At 48.8% G+C, this 23183-nt stretch overlaps 1 protein-coding gene across 1 annotated transcript in view; it reads left to right on the forward strand.

Annotated features, from left to right (window-relative positions):
* Nucleotides 1-23183, forward strand: part of LOC101686749 (gamma-2-syntrophin-like) — a 179829-nt gene that overhangs the window by 104061 nt on the left and 52585 nt on the right. Inside the window, 2 exon segments of the mRNA XM_045069242.1 lie at nucleotides 13278-13409; nucleotides 18868-18882. Of these exon segments, the coding sequence (XP_044925177.1) occupies nucleotides 13278-13409; nucleotides 18868-18882 (147 nt within the window).

Consider the following 23183-nt stretch of genomic DNA (forward strand, 5'->3'; position numbering starts at 1 on the left):
TGGCACGGGTCGAGGTTAGGACCTCCCATCTGTGGTCACATAATTGGGGTGTCATGTGCCACCTTCTCAGTGACCCCAGTGCGAAAGCACTCCATCGACACTGGTGCTCCGTTGCATTGGGAGATCAAGAATGCAGAACTTCCGTAATATCACCAAACACCTGCTGCCCACTCCGGTGACCTGTTTGTTAACTTTGTGCACATAAATGTGGGAGAAGCTGGGGCCCTGGAGAGAGCCTCAGGCTGAGCGCAGATGGCTGCAGTCCCGCGTGAAGGACATAGCACTCTCTGCAGGTATGAAAATATCATCCAAATCATGGAGGACAAGGGGAGATGGAGAGGAGAAGGGAGTTGGGGGAAGTCAGAGGAGGAGATGAACTGTGAGAGACTGGATTCTGAGGATCAAACTGAGGGTTTGGAGGGGCGTGGTGGGGGGTTGGGTGAGCCTGGTGGTGGGTATTTTGGAGGGCACAGATTGCATGGAGCCCTGGGTGTGGTGCATAAACAATGAATTCTGAAACACTGAAAAGTAATTAAAAATAAATTTTAAAAAATCATCTTAGTTTATTTGAAATGATTTTAACATCAGCATTAATATTTCTGTTTCAAAAATTGCATTTAGACCGAAGTGTGCATTGACTGATGAACAGGTAAGAACAATTTGTGCACACATGGAGTGTCACCGCCAGGAAGGAGGAACCTTGCACTTGGCCGTCTTGCTGTGCGGCGAGAGTGTGTTATGCTGAGTGGGATCAGAGGGAGACGGACACCGTATGACCTCCCCCAGGCGGATTTAAGAAACAAAGCAGATGACTCCGTGAGGGTGAGAGAGAAGAGAACGGGAAACAAACTGCAAAAGACGCTTAATGACCGAGAGCAAACTAACGGGTGGGTGGACAGAAGTGGGTGCAGGATGGGCTGGATGGGGGACAGGAGGGCCCTTGTTAGGGTGAACCTGAGTGTCGTGTGTAAGTGATGATCACTGAATCTCCTGAAACCAGTATTGCCCCGTGTGTTAACTAATGAGAACTTAAATAAAAATTTTTTAAAAACTAAAACTTAAAAGTTGCATTTAGGTCCTGCCCTGGGTGGTGCTTCACCAGCAGACAGTGGACATGTGTCAACACACTTCCTTCTCATGACAGACACAGTGTGTGAGGTGCAGGGTGTCCCTGCCACAGAGAAGCCGTGTTTCAGAACGTGTGTCAGAGCAGGTGCAGGTCAGATTAATGGAGACCCTGAAGTCCTAGCTCCCTGCCTGTGAAACATGAGTCTCAAAGAAAGGGACCTAAGAATTTATCTTGTACAATTTCCCTGTGTGTTTCAGTGCACAGTGAAATTTTCAAGTCTTTACATAAGGAGTGGACATAGAAATAAGACTGAGCAGCTGGTGGCGTGAATCTCCCATCCGGCACCGGTTCTGGGATCAGCGGGCACTGGTAGAACAGGGAGTGCTCAAAGCCCACACAGCATTTCCTCTGCAAACGAACCACCACACTCAAACCAAAACCAAAAACAAGGCACACCTGTTCTCAGGCTCTGGGCGGCTGGCAGTCAAACACCATGAGCCCTGAGAGAAGGGACATCGCACAGCGAGCACGGCCTGGCACCGTGGGACTCCAGGATAGCACGTGGTCCTGCTGCCTTGAGGAGACAAAGATAAGGATGTGGACCTCTGCATCAGCCTGAAGCTATGGGGCAAGAAGGCACCAGAGTCCCCTGAAGGAGGGGGGAGTGGGGAGTCGGTGTATGTAGGGTTTCCAGAAGTCCTTGGTTGAATGCCAGGATGCCAGTGCACCAGGAAATGCCATCTGGTGTCCCTCTGGAAAGGCACTGAGGGGCACGAGCACACAGATACTAGAGGTCTAGCGGCGCTCACAGCACTGCAACTCCGCCACAGCCAGAGTGGGAAACCTGTTAACTCCCAGACCTACAGCTATGAGGTCCTAAACTATCCTAAACAGAGCCTCAAACCAAGCTTGGCAAACACCTGCAGACAAGACAGTGTTGGAGGTGGAATGCCCTAAAGTCCCAGGGGTTTAAGAAACACCTTCGTTTTCCAAAAATACCAAAGTGACCAGAGTAAGTGCCTGCTGACCAAAAGTCCCCGGGAAAAAGAGGTAACCATGACCTTGTGTCATTGACAGTGGGCAGTATGTAATTGGAAATCACTAGTGATGTGAAGAAACAAGAAGTGATAGAAAAGTTAAAAAAAAAAATGAAAAAATGTAATCAGTAGAAATAGACCCCATGTGAAGATGTTGAATTTAGCAGACAAAGGACTTAACACTTTCAAATATGTTGAAGGCCTTAGAAGAAAACATGGTCTTCATGACTGAACAGATAGGAACTCTTAGTGAGGAAACCGAGACTTCAGAAGATAAATGGTAACCATAATAACTGAACTAAACACCACTAGTTTGGCTTCCCGCATAAGGATGATGGCAGTAGAACTGGTCAGGATACTGGGGGATGAACTGAAATGTTGTCAGTCTCAAGAACACAGGGAAAAAGACTGACAGAGGAGCACTGGTGACATTTGGGACACATCAAGGGGACGAGTCCCAGAAGGAGAATGGAAAGGAATACAAGCAGGATGCATACGAAGAAAACTATCTACAGGCAAATTCCCACCCAACCATGGAAAGCCAAAGAAGAGAAGGACATTGAGGCATCAGCCAGATTTTAAAAAGACATTTCTTACCCAGGAATAATGATGTAAATGACTGTTTATTAAGAATTTTACATGCAGAGGAAAATATTCTTTAAAAATGACAGGATACAGACATTTTAACGTGAACCTAAGCTAAGAAAATGTCACCAGCAGAGCTGCACTAAAAGAAATCCTAAGAGATGACCTTCCAGAGGAAAGAACAGGGTGGCAGATGGAGATGCACACACAGGAAGGAGTAAGGGGCTCCGTAAGTAGTGAGTATGTGCGTGTGTTTATAAAATACCTACTTTTATTCTTCTCTGAGTTTCCTTTCAAGTTAAGTGATAGAATATAGAAAATCAACATGGAGGTGATGGTGTGTGTGGAAGTAAGAGATGCATCAAGTAGAGCCCCACTCAGCAGACAAGAGTGGTCTCAATTTCTGCTCAGGTCGTGATATCCAGCCATGATCGAGTCCTGCATTCGGCTCTGTGCTCAGCTCTGCTCGAGGGTCTCTCTCTCCCTCTCCGTTTGCTGCTCCCTCTGCTCATGTGTATGTTCTCGCTCTAAAAGTAAAGTAAATAAAATTTACCTACCTATCTTTAAAAAGTATAATAATACAGTGTAAGGAACAGGCACTCTGAGCTGATCTGTTTGAATTCTTACACTTGTGAACTGAGCTTTGGGAAGGGGGACGTATCAGATATAAGATTTTGGTGTTTTTTTGTTTTTTGTTTTGTTTTATTGTGTTATGTTAGTCACCATACAGTACATCATTAGTTATTGATGTAGTGTTCCAAGATTCATTGTTCGTGTGTCACACCCAGTGCTCCATGCAGTATGTGCCCTCCTTAATACCCACCACCAGGCTCACCCAACCTCCCACCCTCCCACCCCTCTGAAACCCTCAGTTTGATTCCTGGAGTCCTGAGTTTCTCATGGTTTGTCTTCCCCTCTGATTCCCCTTTAATTTTCCCTCCTTCTCCTAATGTCCTACGTGTTATTCCTTGTGCTCCACAAATAAGCAAAACCATATGATAATTGACTTTCTCTGCTTGACTCATTTCACTCATCATAATCTCCTTCAGTCCCATCCATGCTGACACAAAAGCTGGGTATTCATCCTTTCTGATGGAGGTGTAATACTCCATAGTGTATATGGACCACATTTTCCTTATCCATTCGTCTGTTGAAGGCCATCTTGGTTCTTTCCACAGTTTGGCTGTTGTGGCCATCACTGCTATGAATACTGGGATTCATAAGGCCCTTCTTTTCACTACATCTGTATCTTTGGGGTAAAAACCCAGTAGTGCAGTGCAATTGCACGGTCATAGGGAAGCTCTATTTTTAATTTCTTAAGGAATCTCCACACTGATTTCCAGAGTGCCTGCACCAACTTGCATTCTCTCCAACAGTGTAAGAGGATTTTCCTTTCTCCACATCCTCTCCAACACTTGTTTCTTGTCTTGCTAATTTTGGCCATTCTAACTGGTGTAAGGTGGTGTCTCAGTGTGATTTTGATTTGAAACTCCCTGATGGCTAGTGATGATGACCATTTTTTCATATGTCTGTTAGCCATTTGTATGTCTTCTTTGGAGAAGTGTCTGTTCATGTCTTCTGCCCATTGTTTGACTGGATTATTTGTTTTTTGGGAGTTGAGTTTAGAAAGTTTTTTATAGATCCTGGATATCAGCCCTTTGCCTGTACCATCATCTACGAATATCTTCTCACATTCCATGGGTTGCCTCTTTGTTTTGTTGACTGTTTCCTTTGCTGTGCAGAAGCTTGTGGTTTTGAAGAAGTCCCAAAAGTTCAGTTTCGCTTTAGTTTCCCTTGTCTTTGGAGACGTGTTTTGAGAAAAGTTGCTGTGGCTGATGTTGAAGAGGTTGCTGCTTGTGTTCTCCTCTTTTTTTTTTAATATAATTTTTTATTTTTTATAAACATATATTTTTATCCCCAGGGGTACAGGTCTGTGAATCACCAGGTTTACACACTTCACAGCACTCACCAAAGCACATACCCTCCCCAATGTCCATAATACCACCCCCTTCTCCCAAACCCCCTCCCCCCAGCAACACTCAGTTTGTTTTGTGAGATTAAGAGTCACTTATGGTTTGTCTCCCCCCCAATCCCATCTTCTTTCATTTATTCTTCTCGTACCCACTTAAGCCCCCATGTTGCATCACCACTTCCTCATATCAGGGAGATCATATGATAGTTGTCTTTCTCCGCTTGACTTATTTCGCTAAGCATGATATGCTCTAATTCCATCCATGTTGTCGCAAATGGCAAGATTTCATTTCTTTTGATGGCTGCATAGTATTCCATTGTGTATATATACCACATCTTCTTGATCCATTCATCTGTTGATGGACATCTAGGTTCTTTCCATAGTTTGGCTATTGTGGACATTGCTGCTATAAACATTCAAGTACACGTGCCCCTTTGGATCACTACGTTTGTATCTTTAGGGTAAATACCCAGTAGTGCAATTGCTGGGTCATAGGGCAGTTCTATTTTCAACATTTTGAGGAACCTCCATGCTGTTTTCCAGAGAGGTTGCACAAGCTTGCATTCCCACCAACAGTGTAGGAGGTTTCCCCTTTCTCCACATCCTCGCCAGCATCTGTCATTTCCTGACTTGTTGATTTTAGCCATTCTGACTGGTGTGAGGTGATATCGCATTGTGGTTTTGATTTGTATTTCCCTGATGCCGAGTGATATGGAGCACTTTTTCATGTGTCTGTTGGCCATCTGGATGTCTTCTTTGCAGAAATGTCTGTTCATGTCCTCTGCCCATTTCTTGATTGGATTATTTGTTCTTTGGGTGTTGAGTTTGCTAAGTTCTTTATAGATTCTGGACACTAGTCCTTTATCTGATATGTTGTTTGCAAATATCTTCTCCCATTCTGTCAGTTGTCTTTTGATTTTGTTAACTGTTTCCTTTGCTGTGCAAAAGCTTTTGATCTTGATGAAATCCCAATAGTTCATTTTTGCCCTTGCTTCCCTTGCCTTTGGCGTTGTTCTAGGGAGGTGTTGCTGCGGCTGAGGTCGAAGAGGTTGCTGCCTGTGTTCTCCTCAAGGATTTTGATAGATTCCTTTCGCACATTGAGGTCCTTCATCCATTTTGAGTCTATTTTCGTGTGTGGTGTAAGGAAATGGTCCAATTTCATTTTTCTGCATGTGGCTGTCCAATTTTCCCAGCACCATTTATTGAAGATGCTGTCTTTTTTCCATTGGACATTCTTTCCTGCTTTGTCGAAGATGAGTTGACCATAGAGTTGAGAGTCTATTTCTGGGCTCTCTATTCTGTTCCATTGATCTATGGGTCTGTTTTTGTGCCAGTACCATGCTGTCTTGATGATGACAGCTTTGTAATAGAGCTTGAAGTCCGGGATTGTGATGCCACCAACGTTGGCTTTCTTTTTCAATATCCCTTTGGCTATTCGAGGTCTTTTCTGGTTCCATATAAATTTTAGAATTATTTGTTCCATTTCTTTGAAAAAGATGGATGGTACTTTGATAGGAATTTCATTAAATGTGTAGATTGCTTTAGGTAGCATAGACATTTTCACAATATTTATTCTTCCAATACAGGAGCATGGAACATTTTTCCATTTCTTTGTGTCTTCCTCAATTTCTTTCATGAGTACTTTATAGTTTTCTGAGTATAGATTCTGTGTCTCTTTGGTTAGGTTTATTCCTAGGTATCTTATGGTTTTGGGTGCAATTGTAAATGGGATTGACTCCTTAATTTCCCTTTCTTCTGTCTTGCTGTTGGTGTAGAGAAATGCAACTGATTTCTGTGCATTGATTTTATATCCTGACACTTTACTGAATTCCTGTATAAGTTCTAGCAGTTTTGGAGTGGAGTCTTTTGGGTTTTCCACATATAGTATCATATCATCTGCGAAGAGTGATAATTTGACTTCTTCTTTGCCGATTTGGACATTTAATTTCCTTTTGTTGTCTGATTGCTGAGGCTAGGACCTCTAGTACGATGTTGAATAGCAGTGGTGATAATGGACATCCCTGCCGTGTTCCTGACCTTAGCGGAAAAGCTTTCAGTTTTTCTCCATTGAGAATGATATTTGCGGTGGGTTTTTCATAGATGGCTTTGATGATATTGAGGTATGTGCCCTCTATCCCTACACTTTGAAGAGTTTTGATCAGGAAGGTATGCTGTACTTTGTCAAATGCTTTTTCAGCATCTATTGAGAGTATCATATGGTTTTTGTTCTTTCTTTTATTGATGTGTTGTATCACATTGACTGATTTGTGGATGTTGAACCAACCTTGCAGCCCTGGAATAAATCCCACTTGGTCGTGGTGAATAATCTTTTTAATGTACTGTTGAATCCTGTTGGCTAGTATTTTGTTGAGTATTTTCGCATCTGTGTTCATCAAGGATATTGGTCTATAGCTCTCTTTTTTGGTGGGATCCTTGTCTGGTTTTGGGATCAAGGTGATGCTGGCCTCATAAAATGAGTTTGGAAGTTTTCCTTCCATTTCTATTTTTTGGAACAGTTTTAGGAGAATGGGAATTAGTTCTTCTTTAAATGTTTGGTAGAATTCCCCCGGGAAGCCATCTGGCCCTGGGCTTTTGTTTGTTTGGAGATTTTTAATGACTGTTTCAATCTCCTTACTAGTTATGGGTCTGTTCAGGCTTTCTATTTCTTCCTCGTTCAGTTGTGGTAGTTTATATGTTTCTAGGAATGCATCCATTTCTTCCAGATTGTCAAATTTATTGCCGTAGAGTTGCTCATAGTATGTTCTTATAATAGTTTGTATTTCTTTGGTGTTAGTTGTGTTCTCTCCTCTTTCATTCATGATTTTATTTATTTGGGTCCTTTCTCTTTTCTTTTTGATAAGTCGGGCCAGGGGTTTATCAATTTTATTAATTCTTTCAAAGAACCAGCTCCTAGTTTCGTTGATTTGTTCTATTGTTTTTTTGGTTTCTATTTCACTGATTTCTGCTCTGATTTTTATGATTTCTCTTCTCCTGCTAGGCTTAGGGGTTCTTTCTTGTTCTTTCTCCAGCTCCTTTAGGTGTAGGGTTAGATTGTGTACCTGAGAACTTTCTTGTTTCTTGAGAAAGGCTTGTACCGCTATATATTTTCCTCTCAGGACTGCCTTTGTTGTGTCCCACAGATTTTGAACCGTTGTATTTTCATTATCATTTGTTTCCATGATTTTTTTTCAATTCTTCTTTAATTTCCCGGTTGACCCATTCATTCTTTAGAAGGATGCTGTTTAGTCTCCATGTATTTTGGTTCTTTTCAAACTTCCTTCTGTGGTTGAGTTCTAGCTTTAGAGCATTGTGGTCTGAAAATATGCAGGGAATGATCCCAATCTTTTGATACCAGTTGAGTCCTGATTTAGGACCGAGGATGTGATCTATTCTGGAGAATGTTCCATGTGCACTAGAGAAGAATGTGTATTCTATTGCTTTGGGATGAAATGTTCTGAATATATCTGTGATGTCCATCTGGTCCAGTGTGTCGTTTAAGGCCTTTATTTCCTTGCTGATCTTTTGCTTGGATGACCTGTCCATTTCAGTGAGGGGAGTATTAAAGTCCCCTACTATCATTGTATTATTGTTGATGTGTTTCTTTGATTTTGTTATTAATTGGTTTATATAGTTGGCTGATCCCAGGTTGGGGGCATAGATATTTAAAATTGTTAAATCTTCTTGTTGGACAGACCCTTTGAGTATGATATAGTGTCCTTCCTCATCTCTTATTATAGTCTTTGGCTTAAAATCTAATTGAGCAGATATAAGGATTGCCACTCCTGCTTTCTTCTGATGTCCATTAGCATGGTAAATTCTTTTCCACCCCCTCACTTTAAATCTGGAGGTGTCTTCGGGCTTAAAATGAGTTTCTTGGAGGCAACATATAGATGGGTTTTGTTTTTTTATCCATTCTGATACCCTGTGTCTTTTGACAGGGGCATTTAGCCCATTAACATTCAGGGTAACTATTGAGAGATATGAATTTAGTGCCATTGTTTTGCCTGTAAGGTGACTGTTACTGTATATGGTCTCTGTTCCTTTCTGATCTACCACTTGTAGGCTCTCTCCTTGCTTAGAGGACCCCTTTCAAGATTTCCTGTAGAGCTGGTTTGGTGTTTGCAAATTCTTTCAGTTTTTGTTTGTCCTGAAAGCTTTTAATCTCTCCTTCTATTTTCAATGATAGCCTAGCTGGATATAGTATTCTGGGCTGCATGTTTTTCTCATTTAGTGCTCTGAAAATATCATGCCAGCTCTTTCTGGCCTGCCAGGTCTCTGTGGATAAGTCAGCTGCCAATCTAATATTTTTACCATTGTATGTTACAGACTTCTTTTCCCGGGCTGTTTTCAGGATTTTCTCTTTGTCACTGATACTTGTAAATTTTACTATTAGGTGACGGGGTGTGGGCCTATTCTTATTGATTTTGAGGGGCGTTCTCTGAACCTCCTGAATTTTGATGCTCGTTCCCTTTGCCATATTGGGGAAATTCTCCCCAATAATTCTCTCTAGTATACCTTCTGCTCCCCTCTCTCTTTCTTCTTCTTCTGGAATCCCAATTATTCTAATGTTGTTTCGTCTTATGGTGTCACTTATCTCTCGAATTCTCCCCTCGTGGTCCAGTAGCTGTTTGTCCCTCTTTTGGTCAGCTTCTTTATTCTCTGTCATTTGGTCTTCTATATCACTAATTCTTTCTTTTGCCTCATTTATCCTAGCAGTGAGAGCCTCCATTTTTTATTGCACCTCATTAATAGCTTTTTTTATTTCAACTTGATTAGATTTTAGTTCTTTTATTTCTCCAGAAAGGGCTTTTATATCTCTCGAGAGGGTTTCTCTAATATCTTCCATGCCTTTTTCGAGCCCGGCTAGAACCTTGAGAATTGTCATTCGGAACTCTAGATCTGACATATTACCAATGTCTGTATTGATTAGGTCCCTAGCCTTCGGTACTGCCTCTTGTTCTTTTTTTTGTGTTGAATTTTTCCGTCTTGTCATTTTGTCCAGAGAAGAGTATATGAAGGGGCAAGTAAAATACTAAAAGGGTGGCAACAACCCCAGGAAAATATGCTTTAACCAAATTAGAAGAGATCCCAAATCGTGAGTGGGGAGAAAGGGGATAAAAAGAGGTTCAAAAAAAAGAAAGAAAAAAAAAAAAAAGAAAAAAAAAAGAAAAAAGAAAGAAAAAAAAGAATTTAAAAAAAAAGAAAACACCTAAGAAAAATATAAAAAAGAAAAAATATATGTATTAAATAAACTAGTAAAAAATACGTTAAAAAAGAAAACGGTAACAGTTAAAAAAAAATTTTACCCGAAGGCGAGAAAAAAGAAAACAAAAAATGAAAAAGAAAAAAATTAAATTAACCGCAAGACTAAAAAAAAATCACAGGGAAAAAGCCATGAGTTCCGTGCTTTGCTTTCTCCTCCTCTAGAATTCTGCTGCTCTCCTTGGTATTGAAACCGCACTCTTTGGTAGGTGAACTTGGTCTCGGCTGGATTTCTTGTTGATCTTTTGGGGGAGGGGCCTGTTGTAGTGATTCTCAAGTGTCTTTGCCCCAGGCGGAATTGCACCGCCCTTACCCGGGGCCGGGGTGAGTAATCCGCTTGGGTTTGCTTTCAGGAGCTTTTGTTCCCTGAGTGCTTTCCATAGAGTTCCGGAGGACGGGAATACAAATGGCGGCCTCCTGGTCTCTGGCCTGGAGGAGCCGAGAGCCCAGGGCCGCACTCCTCAGTGCACGCTCAGAGAACCGCGCCCAGTTACTCCCGTCTGCCTGACCTCCGGCCGCGCTCTGAGCTCACCGAGCCTGCGACCGGTTCAAGGTCACCCCGAGCTGCGAGCTTACTGTCGGCTCTGTCTCTGCAGCCGGCTTTCCCGTTCCAATACCCGCAAGCTCTGTGACACTCAGACACCCCGATCCTTCTGTGACCCTGCGGGACCTGAGGCCCCGCTGACCCCGTGTGGACTTTGCCCCGGGTAGCCTCTGGAGCGATGTCCCTCAGCGGAACAGACTTTTAAAAGTCCTGATTTTGTGTGCGGTTGCTCCGCCGCTTGCCGGGAGCCGGCCCCTCCCCCCGGGGTCTATCTTCCCGTCGCTTTGGATTCACTTCTCCGCCGGTCCTACCTTTCAGAAAGTGGTTGTTTTTCTGTTTCCAGAATTGCTGTTCTTCTTCTCTTCGATCTGCCGATGGAATTTCAGGTGTTTGCAATCTTTAGATAAGCTCTCTAGCTGATCTCCGGCTAGCTGAAGTAGTCTCAGCCTGCTACTTCTCCCCCATCTTGACTCCTCCTAGACTCCTCTATGATTTTGATAGATTACTGCCTCACATGGAGGTCTTTTATCCATTTTGAGTTTATCTTTGTGTATGGTATAAGAGAATGGTCGGGTTTCATTCTTCTATACATAGCTGTCCAATTTTCCCAGCACCATTTATTGAAGAGACTTTCTCTTTTCCATTGGACATTCTTTCCTGCTTTGTCAGAGATTAGTTGACCATAGAGTTGAGGATCTGTTTCTGGGCTCTCTGTTCCATCCATTGGTCTATGTTTCATGTGTCTGTGTTTCCTTGCCAGTACCATGTTGTCTTGGTGATCACAGCTTTGTAGTAAAGCTTGAAATCAGCTGACATGATCCCCCCCAGCTTTGTTTTTCTTTTTTCAACATTTCCTTGGTGATTCAGAGTCTTTTCTGGCTCCATACTGATTTTAGGATTCTTTGTTCCAGCACTTTGAAAAATGCTGGTGGAATTTGGATCGGGATGGCATTGAAAGTATAGATTGCTCAGGCAGTATAGACATTTTGATGATGTTTATTCTTTCGATCCATGAGCATGGAATGGTCTTCCATCTTTTTGTGTCTTCTTCAGTTTCTTTCATGAGTGTTCTATATTTCCTCGAGTATAGACCCTTTACCTCTTTAGTGAGATTTGAAGTGATATGATATATTGACTCAGAGTAAACACCGATATATTCAAATGTGTATTGCAATCCCTATCACCAATGAGGAGAGGTGGAGATAAAAAAGAATAATGAATAAAAATGAACCCCTAAAAAGGAGAATATGTTCAACAAAGTAAAAAAAAATCCAAGAAGAAAAAATAACAAATTAGCAATAAGTAATTAAACCCAGGGACATGAGAATCACATTAAATATAAATGAAACAAACATTCCAATTAAAACATAGAAATTATCAGACTGAATTAGAAAGGCCCTTATTGCTGAAAATATTATTTAAATATTATTTAAACACAAAGGCACAGACTGGTGGGGATTAAGCGTGGAGTCGGCGTGGCCCGCAGTGGGTGGCTGCAGGCATGGGACTCCTGAATTACCTGTGCCGGTCATGGAGTCCTGACAGGTGCACCCACGGCACTCGGGTGAGAGGGTGGGCACAGGCCTTATTGCCTCTGCAAGCCACTAAGCCATATTAATTGGGGCAGAATGGAGAACTGAGCAATTCTGCGTTCCGCAGGAGGAGTGTCCGTCAGGTGGGGATTTGCTCCCAGGTGTGAGGCTTGCACTGGCCCTGCAGCTTCCTGCGGGGTTCAGAGGCCCCAGAAGGCTCACCCGGGCTCACCGTGCCTGTTGTCTGCTGAGCAGAGCCAGTGCAGGCTCTCCTGCATGGCCAGACCTTCACTCTGTCTCAGTGTCTCTCTGACCTCAGGGCTCAGCACCACTGAGGGCAGGTAGCCGGACATCCCGGAGTGGGAGCGAGGCCCAGGTGCCATGGGGGGACACTCCCGGCACGCCCCTTCCCCTCTGCTGGGCCCCCTGCCCTGGTCGAGGAGAGGGCATCGGGATACCCCAGAAAACCCACTTATCCATGAAGGGAGTCTCGTGGAGACCTGGTGTCTGTGGCCTGTGAGGCTGCACCGCAGGGTCTTCGGGAGGGTTTGCAGGCAGAGCCAGTGGCACTGAGTCAGGTGCAAGCTGGCCTGGAGCACTCACCCTTGTGCATGGCTGCTTTCGTTGTCCCTGCTGTGGGCTCCAGAGTGAATACTGAGGCAGCTGTCGCCCCCCCCCCCAGAACCCAGACAGGAGCTTGGGGGGCCCTGTTGCCTGGAGCCCTCTTCTGACTGTGCTGCTGGTGGACACCCGCCAGGTGGGGTCATGACCCTGCTGGCCTGGGCTCTGTGCTTTCCACACACCTGTGTCGTCTGCAGGCACCGCACAGGCAGGAGCCACTCCCCGTACCCCCTGTGCCCACCGGCCTCACTCTGTGCCCTGCCCACCAGACAGGGTGGCCTTGTGACCTGGACATGTGAATGTGCCCAGTACTAGCCGTTACTGTGTCTTGGACCCAGAGTCACTCTGCTGTGACACTGGAAGCGGGACGGGCCCTCCGGCCTCCTCAACTTAGCACCTTCCAGCTTCAGTCTCTCCCCATCGCTTCCCCTTCAACCTTCCTCTCCTTTGTGCCACGTTTGGTTCAACAAAGAAACAGTTCAGACTCTCATGGACATGCATCTGTTTCTTTCTAAACCTTTGAAGACCTTGTCACTTGCGGTTTTATCCTCTGGGTTGTACTGAGTGTGAGCTGGACAGACAGGGGTTGGCCCCACGCCACACCCCATGCCGACTCACTGCCCCTTGACCATTGGCTCTCCTTTGTTTTGCATAGGCGTCTTTGTCACATTCCTCACCCATAACTTACAAACCAAAGTACGAGAAGCGCTGGCTAGACACCCTGTCCGTTCCTCTGTCTATGGCTCAAATCGCGAGGTAGCAGACTGGCACGGAAAAATTAAGATGTGTGACCATGGTCTAGAAGGCCACAAGCCCTGAGCACCGTTCATGACCCGGCTCTTCAGAGTCACGAGTGCTCCGGGGGCCTGGCTGTGGCCGGCTCTGGGTGGCTTGAGGAGCACCATTTAAGTCAGGACCTGAAGGAGCACTGATTGGAGCAGCCGCGGGTTTGCTGAGGGCAAGCGTTCTGTCTGGTGTGGACACGACTCTTGTTATGTCCTTGGGAAGCAGTGATTCGAAGAAGATCCGTGTATCCACTTGCAAATGTTTGCAGTTAGATGTCAGCAAGAGCGTATTCTTGTCCAAGCTGCAAACAGCCTCAGAAAAACTGCTTAAGCTCTGTGGGTCTCCTTGTCACCATCGATAAAGGGAGAGGCTGGACCAGCATCCACGGTCCAGGATGCTCCCTGGCATATGAGCCTGGTTAATTACTCAGCTTCAGAGATGCAAGGTGTATCCTCTGTGCCGTGAAGAGGCCAGCGAGCAAGTGGCCGGTGAATTTATTTCTATTTGCATGACGGGCGTGCAGAGAACCATGTGAGCCATGCATCTGTCAGCAAGGGAAGACTTTACTGCTCTGACACTGAGCACTGACGTTGATACAACCTGTGTGCATGCCTGTGTGTGTGCACACCCACCGGAGGGTGTGTCACGTGTGTATGTCTGCGTGTGTGCACACCTGCCTGAGGGTGTGTCCATGTGAGTGTGTCTGCATGTGTGTGCATACCTCCCAGATTGTGTGCCTGTGTGCACCCATATGTGTGTGCTTGCGTACATGCCTGCCTGAGTGTGCACATGAGTGTGAACCTGTGTGTGCACATGCCTCCCTGAGCATGTGCCTCTGTGTGTACACACCTTTTGTGAATGTGTCTGCATGAATGCCTGTGTGTGTGCATGCCTGCCTGAGGGTGTGTCCGTGTACGTGTGTCTGCATGTGTGCACGCCTGCCTGAGGGCGTGTCCGTGTGCATGTGCCTGCATGTGCGCACGCCTGCCTGAGGGGTGTCCATGTATGTGTGCCTGCGTGCCTACACGTCTGCTGTGACTGTGTCTGTACGTGTGCTCATGTGTGAGGCGGGGGACAGGAGAGGCCTGCGTTGTCTTCATTCAGGGGAGGGAAAGTCTTCTACCGCTTTCCATAAGTGGTTATAATTTGATTTTCAGGGTTACCCGACATTAGCTGCACGGCCTTCTACAGTGAATGTGCACATCGTGAAAGAGGGCTTAGGACACTGTAGCATGAACAGCTGCTCTAGGTTTGGAATTTAAGTGTGTGGCCACCTTTGGGAAAGGTCAGTAGCCATGTAGTCAGAATGGCGGGCAGAGATGGACGGAAGTGTGGATAGGTGGGTGGACGATGGGCAGGCAGGTAGCTGGAGTCGGACTGACAGGTGGACAGCCGTGTGCACAGTGAGATGAGCAGCCCAGGTTCTTATGGCTGCAGACCCCGTGGAGCATGCCAGGGTATGGCTTTCTTACTACCTGTTTCCTGGTTGGAGCTGGTTCTTTGAGAGCTCATTCGGGGCTGGGTCCATGCTCTCTGGTCTCTGCCTACCCCTGTGGTTGGGTAAATGGCTCTTGGAAAATTAGGGCCACTGAATGTCACCAAGCACAGGCTGGCCGGTCGCTCTGCCATCTCTCGTGACAAAAGGAAGACACAAACCAGCCCCGAGACCTGGGGGGGCAGGTCAGCATGCTTATTTCTCACAGGCTGTGTCCTCAGTGATGCCTGCCGGGCGCGGGACAAAATGCCCCATCACAGAGCACAGGGCAGTGTCTCTAGCGACAATACTTGCCATGTCCTACCAGCTTCTGTGGCTGTCTGTGGTGCAAGATGGGCTTCCTTCTTGGCCACAGAAGAGCCCGCCCCTGGGGCCACGGGCAAGTGCCCATGGGGATAGGGGCAGGGCACGGGATGGTACATGGCTGGGGCCACCCCCTGCCCTGTTCTGACAGGAATGCTGCTGAGCCCCCACACATAGGGAGCCCTGGGACTCCTCATGAGACAAGAGCACATTGTTCCCTGAAGGCTCTGGGTCTTAGCTTTGCTGACATTTTGGTGATTTGAAGCAAGATGTCAAGATGGGCAGGAAAGCACAATAAAGCAAAATATTGAATCAGGACTCAAACTGCATTTTATAAAATGTGATTGTCCTGTCACAGCTGACATGAATGCCCCTGATGGGGGGCTGAGAGGAGTCACAAGGCTTCTCTTCCCTGGGAGACCCTCTAGTCTGTCCCGATGCGAACAGACGAAATCCTGCAGTTCCGCTGTATTTTCTCCCAAAGGAGAAGATGAGAAGTATAAGGAACATGTTCAGAAAACACGTCCTGGATCAGTGTATTCTCTTTATAACAAATAATTTCAAATGAACCACTTTTAGAATCTTGGACGAAGTTAACCTGGGAAGGGTGCTCAGGCCATGAGTCAGAGCAGCTCTGAAACTCGGGCTCGGGAGGCAGGATGGCAGCACCAGCGGCCCCACGGCCATCATCGTGCAGCCCTGGGATCTCCTCTTCTGGAATCTTCCCTTTTCTATAGTCATTGCCTCAGTAATGGTTGAGGTTCCTGAATTTCCTCAAATTTTTTTGAAACGTTCTTTAAGGAGTAGATGCCAGTATGAACCTATGTCATTCGCAATGAGTGTTTGAGGATAGGACCCCAGATGTCCTGGGGGGTGATGCTCCTTCCCTGTGGGCCCAGAACCCGCAGGACGGCTCCACCAGAATCCCTGCTCCACTTGCAGTCAGGGGCGAAGCTGGAGCCCTGCTGGTAGGTACGTTATTGTCCCCATGGATGGACGCGGAATCGTGAGTCGCCATCTCCACAGGCGGGCACGGAATCATGGGTTATTGTGCATTGATTGTGTTCATGTGAGTGTCCCGGGTTTGGGTGGCCCCAGAGCAGACTATACCCGCTGCCCATGGATCCAGTGCACAGCGTGGGGCTGGGCCTCCTGGAAATTCAGAACTGCTCCAAGCAGTGACTGATGTAAACAGTGCTGGTGGCTGGGACTCACTCCTGTCTGACACTGTCACCCTGATCCTGGGGGGGACCTGTCCCATCCACTGTGCGTGCCAAAGAGAAGGGCACCTGTCTCTGTGTCCCCATATCAAATGGCAGTTGCTCAAAGTGGCCAAAGTGACATCTGTCCTAACCGCCTCTGAGGACCACTGCCGGTGCCCACAGAGGTGAGCGCCACATCTGCAGGAGACACCATGCAGCCTCAGGTCCCCGACGTTGGCCTTGTTCTCCATGCGGGATGCACCCTGCAGGCTCGGCTCTGGTGCCAGAATTTAACAGGCTCGTGGGGTCTGAGATGAAAATGAACAGGAGGTGTTTATAGTAAGAAGAAAGGGTCTTCTGAGACGTGCTTGTCCTGGCCCTTCCTGGCAGCCAACGCCCATCCTGGCTCTCCACCCACAGTGCTGGTCTCTCAGCCAGAGCCCCTGGTCTGCCCATCCCGCCACAGGCTGTCCTCATGCCTCTGTCCTCACTGCCAATATCCCGTCCTTTCCAGGCAACACGGGTACTGGAGGGACAGGCCCTTCCTGTGCTGAAAAGGAGCTGTGCCCTGAACAGCCAAATTCCCTCCTGGCACTCAGAGCAGCCCACATGGGTCCTGGCTGCAGGGGTGTGGTCAGAGGGTCCACAGGCTCCCCAGCTGCTTGGGTGGGCAGGACTCCCACGTTTGCCTCCTGCCATGGGCCCTGACCCTGAGCCTGGGGGACTGCAGGATGAATTTGACCTGCTTTCTAACGACTTTCAGACCAAATCCAGGAAATTAGGTTCATTTGGGTTTCTATTCCTGCGTCTGCCTGGTAGGCAGGCCTGCGCATGCCTGCTGACCCCGTGGCTCCCCGGAACCTCAGAACCCGTGCACCACCCCTGCCCCTAGATGCCACCTGGCTCTTGCCCAGAGACCCGACCTCTCCGGAGCACAACTTTAGACCGAGACCCAAGCTCAGAGGTGTCCCGACCTGTTTTCAGATACACGGTGTCCCCCACCTTGTGGAGAGGCTCCAGGGGTCCTGAGGCAGTGCTGGCAGGGCGCAAACAGGCCCTGCATGGGAAGGTAAGACCCCCTCAGATGGATGCCTTGCCAGCCTCAGGCCTCGTGCTGCTGCGGCCAGTGCCAGGCCCAAGATGGGATCTGTGTCCCAGGGGAGAGCGCGCAGTGCTCACGTTCTGAGGGCCTGGGACTCCCAGTACTCTGCAGAGTCCGTCACACAGAAAACCAAGCGTGTATGCATGCAAAGCAGATGTCTGTGTAGTCATAACCTACAGATGTAACTGGACACTGTCCATGTGGCAGCCCACTGTCGTGAGAACCGAGACAGAGGAGCAGAGACTGGATTGTGTGTGTGCCTGTGTGTGCTTCTGTGTGTGCACGTGTCCGTGTGCATGCGTGTACCTGGGCTCCTGTGGGTGTGCGTCTGTGCACATGTGCACGTATGCACCTGTGCATGCATCTCCCAGTTGCTGGTGGCCTCAGGCACGCTGGTTGATCTCCGTGAGCTCCTGTGTCCTGTCTCTGTCAGCGACCACATCAGGACCTTCTGCAGGGAGTGGACAGAGACTGGAACCAGAGTGACACGTGAAGCGTTTTGCTCAGCACTTACTGCAAAGTCAGAGTAAGTGAGCATCAGTGGCTGTTTTTATCATGAGTTACATTGTCGTTTGTATGCTCTGTGGTTTCCTTTTTCTTCTCTTGAGCTTGTTAATGCTTTACCCTTAAAGACTCATGTGGGATTATGGAGAGAATCCATGCAGTTCTTGGAATCCATTAGCCGTTGTTGCCGGTCTGAGAACAGAAGCCGGGGGGCGGGTATGGCAGGCTGTGTTCTACCGTGTGACACTCCCCTGAAATGTTTCTTTTACTCATTTTTGTGCTTCCATAAAATCAGTACTATACTATCAGCCAGAAGGTTCTTTCTGGGGACAGAGTTTAACACCACGTGGACTAAGAAATTAGCACAAAGACTGTTTGCTGCCGCAGAGTGGAAAGGACGGTGGCCTTGAGAGACCGGCAGCTCCCGGGAATGTTTTTCTTTCCAGCCCGGGATGCATGCCGGGTGCACCTGCTGGGCAGCCACATTCAGAGCGAGCGGAGCTGCATCCGTGTCAGCTGTGGGACGGGGTGCATCTGAGTTGCCCGCTCGTTTGCTGCAGGTCTGCTGAGCACTCTCGGAAGTGGGTACAACCTCCACTTCTCCCTGACATGAGCCATCCCTGCGTGTCCTCAACCTCCTGTCTACACTGACATCCGGGGCTGGCAAGGAATCACTTGGGCCCCGGGGTAGGTCTCGCATCTCTGCCCGGAGCCCGTGTCCCTTTCCATCCCATCCTAAGGACCACAGACAGTGCCTCTCCAGACGGGGTTTTCTCAGGAAGCATTTCTGGATGACCTCTGTGCTGTGTGCTCACAGGGAGCCCTTCTGTCTGCAACTAGTGGGTGTGTTCAGTGGAACAGCAGTGAAGTTAGAGACTGAAAGTTTCACACCAAAAACTGCACCATATGGTCTGAAGCAGAGAGGGTCGTGAGTGCTGGGGGCATGGGGGCCACCGGGAAGGCATGAAGCATCTCATGGAACCAGGGACTGGCCACCACAGGGTGTCTCTGACTCACGTGCATCCGTGCACACACTCGCAGATGCAGGCAGCCAGAGGCATTGGTTCCGGGGAGCCCAGACCACAAGTGTGTATGGAAGCGAGCGCCGCCTGGCTCTGCCGTGAGCTTTACGGTGCGGCTGTTCCACCTGCTTCAGCCCAGACATCCCAGGAGACAGAGATCTCACTGTGGACAAAGAGCGCCAGGGTTCCGGCAAGAACAGGACATCAGCCCAGCTCAGCGTTCACACGGCCAGTTTCTGCTGCTGCAGCCACTCCGAGTCGTCCTGGGAAAGCCGCCCCGGGGTGCGGACAGGTCCAGGACTCCCAGCCGTGAACCGCTGGTGCCTCAGTGCCCACTAAGGCCCTGGAGTCCTATCGGCCCTGCGTCCTCTGTGTCATGCTGATATGTCAGGAGCTGGGCTGTCTGGGAGATGTGCTTGCTGCGTCCTTTTTAGCTGTGAAACCATGAGGTTGTGTTTGCTGAAGTGTGGCTCCCATACAGCGTCCTGGATTCCGACACAGGTGGCAGCTGTCTGACATCCTCACAAGTGGTCCTCCTGGCCAGTCACCATGTGCTGCCATGCCACCGACTGAACTCGTGCGTGTTCCTCTGTCCCTGTCACCTCCTTGTCTCCCTCCCTTGGCCACCACCAGGTCGTTTTCTGTATCTGTGGGTCTGTTCCTGTTGTAATGGTTTGTTTCTCACTTGTTTCGTGTTTTAGGGCCCACATTTAAGTGAAATTCTACAGTATTGTCTCTCTCTGACTTAGGTCACTGAACGTAACGTTCTCAGGGTCTTTCCAGGTTGTCACAAAAGGTAAAGCCCCTTCTGCGGCTGAGCAGGGTTCTGCCGTGTGTATGTAAAGCGTCTGCGTTACCTGTTCCTCGACCTTTGGACGCCTTTCATGTCCTGACAGATGTGAACGACACCGCAGTGCCCCTTGGGGAGTACGTGCCCCTCCACGTCAGTGCTTTTGTTTCTTTTGTATGAGCACACCTACTTGTGCGATGGCCGGGTCTCAGGGTAGCTCTGTTTTCAGCTTTTTGAGGAACCCCCACACTGTTCTCCGGAGCAGCTGCACCAGCTCGCATCCCCACCAGCAGCGCCGGGGGCCCCTGTCCTCACATCCTCGCCGGCGTAGGGGCTCCTGTCTTCTTGACTCTGGCCTTTCTGGAGGGTGCGAGGGCACATCTCGTCACAGTTTTGGTTTGTGTTTTCCTGATGGTGTGATGCCGGGCCTCCTTCCGTCTGCCTGTCGGCTGGCGCGTGTCTTTGGAGAGAAGTCTCTTCGGGTCTGTCCATTTTTTAATTGAACAAACGCATGATTTTGTCACGTGACACCTTGATATCTGAGATCGCTCTGGTGTCCCAACCCCCACCCTGTTTTGGGGTTGAAGAAACAAGACACAGGAGCTCACTTAGCATCTGGCTTAAGGCACCCACTGCTCATTGCTTCTCTGTCTACGGCCAGAAAGTGCAGCTCCCACCCACGTTCCACGGGATATCTTGGACAACTTTCGCTGCTTGATTCACACTAGGCCATGTGACCCAGCTGTTGTCTCGATTATGAGGTTTTATTCTTTGAAATGGAAGGAGGACACAGCCAGTGAGATGAGCATGTGCGCATGGTGTGTGGTGCTGCTCTTGGCACACGGGACTCAGCCGGCAGACAGACGGGAAGTGCAGTGGTGTCTTTGGGGGTGGCAGCTGGAGGGTTCAGGGGACATTTATGAGGACAGGCTTGTGCTAGGGCTACGTGTTCAGCCGGTCTGTGTGTAGTCTGTGCTCACGTGGGTGCCATGGGGTGGGTGCCGGGCTGCTTTGGGGACGGTCACTGCTCTGATGACTTTGGGTATTTGTGCTTTTATGGAGTAAAATGTGTGTGACAGTTTTGTTTCCATAGGTCGAGGGGTTCCCTGCCCAGAGCATGGATCTGGAAGGAGCTGGGTGGGGCTTGTTAGCTGCCCACCTGGGTGGGGGACGTGGCCTCCTGATGCCACTCTGGGAAACAGAAACACTAACACCTGTTTTTTAAGATTGCTGAGAGGAGAAATATGTTAAAATTGTGACTCACTTAGCACAGGGTCTGGCATGAAGCCAGACCTGAACAAGTGATCCCATCAAGGTCTCCTTCTAGCCGCTGCCATTCTGGTTTCAGGTACCATGTGGGAACCACTCCTGCTCTGGGGTGTCCTTGTCCGCCCAGACGGCAGCTCACGTGCCCAGGAACACATGTGCTGGAAGAGGCACCTGCCACCCACTGCAGCGTCTGGGTCCCATCGCTGGGTTTTCAGTCTTTAAGTGCCTGTCACCTTCTAGATGGGCTGATGCCTCTCCAAGCTGGGTAACGGATCTCACGGCGCAGCCCCAAGGCCATCGCACGTCTGGGAGCCAGAGCTGGGCTGGGTCTGGAGTGCAGGGGGCTCTTGCATCCGCCAGGGGTTCTGCCGCAGGCGTGCTGGCCATCACGCCACGTGTTTTCAGGCAACAGGTGTTCCCGCCCCTATGACATGCAGGCACCCTTGGGAACGCGGGTGGCGGTGAGCAACACCCAGGACCTGTGTTCTCGTGGAGCAGAGCCTCTGCTCGGACACGGGGCGGGAGGCAGGCAGACCTTCTCGGTGTCCCTAGGGTCCTCGGCGTTCTGTTTTCTCACCGTTCCTCCCTCCATGGGACCCCCTGCTGGTTTCTGCATGGGCCCCTCCGCAGGACCAGGGGCTGGAGGACCCAGGCCTGGTCTCAGGACGGTGACAGAAGGTGACACAGGAGGACGCCAAGTTGCTCTCTTAGGCACCATAAGGGAGAAGTTAGCTTTCTCTGATGGACCCACTCAACTGGTGAGCTCAACTGAGCACTTTCTCTGTGCCCTGAGTTTTCCAGGAATAGGGACTTTTCGTGAACAAACTGGTGCAGGGAAAATGCTGCCCAGACTCAAATTTTTGGTCTGTATTGATATTTAACATGGAGCCCTTAGAAATGCCGCTGCCAGATGGGAAGAGGAGGAAGAAAATATTTCTCTGGCTTCCATGAAAAAATTATGCCAATGCTACAGAGGTGGTCGTGAAATACAATATAAGAAAGCAAATTTGAAGATTTTATGAAGTCTGAGAGGTACACACATTCTCTTCTCATTCTGTCTAACTCTCCGTCATCAGCAAAATAAACACACGCCCTGCCCCAGCTGCAAAGTGTGGGGCCCCAGGCTCCACAAAGGATGTGGGTGCTGTCCATCCCCCACCCCGGGTTCCTGCCCAGGTGCGGGGAGATGGGGGCGCTCCTCTCTGGTCCCCAACCTCCCCATTGATGACGCATGTGGACGTGGCTTGGTGTCTTCCTGGGTAAGCGTTTCCTGCTGATCCTAAAACCTCATGCAGGACGGTCACAGGATGCGCTGAGCCTGAGTGGCGGTGTCTGTGATTTTCAGCTCTGATGATGACCTTGACCATCTGGATGAAACCCCAAGAAGGCAGAACAGATGCTCTGAGTCCAGAGCTGTGAGGCCGGCTTCCTCCTACGTGCAATGGGAGGGGTGACATTGACAAGCTCAAACTCGCTGCCCGAGAACACGGAGAACCTAAATCCTGAATTTGGCCGAGGACGAGAAGGGACGCCTGTCATTCTGGCAGGCCCGAACGTTCACATAAGTGCCTCTCGGTACTGCTGCCCTCGCAACAGCGAGCCCGAGTGTACGTGCCATCTCGCACATCACTAAATCACGTGTGTCCTCAGCATGAATACCCCTGGCGGCCCTTCTGTGTGACAGCCAGTCTGCGTGGTCTCTGCCACGAGTTCGTGTCTGAGTGCCAGTGTTTACACGGGACCGCGATTGGCAGCAGCCTTCCCCCGTGCAGGTGTGCTGTGGCTTGATGGGCATCGTGAAGGTCATCATGTGGACAAGGAGGACGGACCTCGGAGGTTAAGGGTCCAGCGTGCCTGAAATGTGCACTCAGAACACATGGCCCTCCTGGTGGAACCAACTCTGCACGAGGCTTCGTGGAAGTCTTTGTCAGACCAAGGGCACTCCTCTGGGTCCAGGCCACGAGGAAGAGTGGAGACAGTGGGGAGGCTGTGCTGTGGGTCCCTGGGGTTAAACAGGACACGGCGGGAGCCGACTGAACAGTGATGTGCACACGGTGAGTCCTAGAGTGACCGACCCTCTGTTGTACA

The sequence above is a fragment of the Mustela putorius genome, unplaced genomic scaffold (assembly GCF_011764305.1).
Source record: "Mustela putorius furo isolate JIRA1106 unplaced genomic scaffold, ASM1176430v1.1 tig00003914_pilon_pilon_pilon, whole genome shotgun sequence".
Lineage (NCBI taxonomy): Eukaryota > Metazoa > Chordata > Mammalia > Carnivora > Mustelidae > Mustela > Mustela putorius.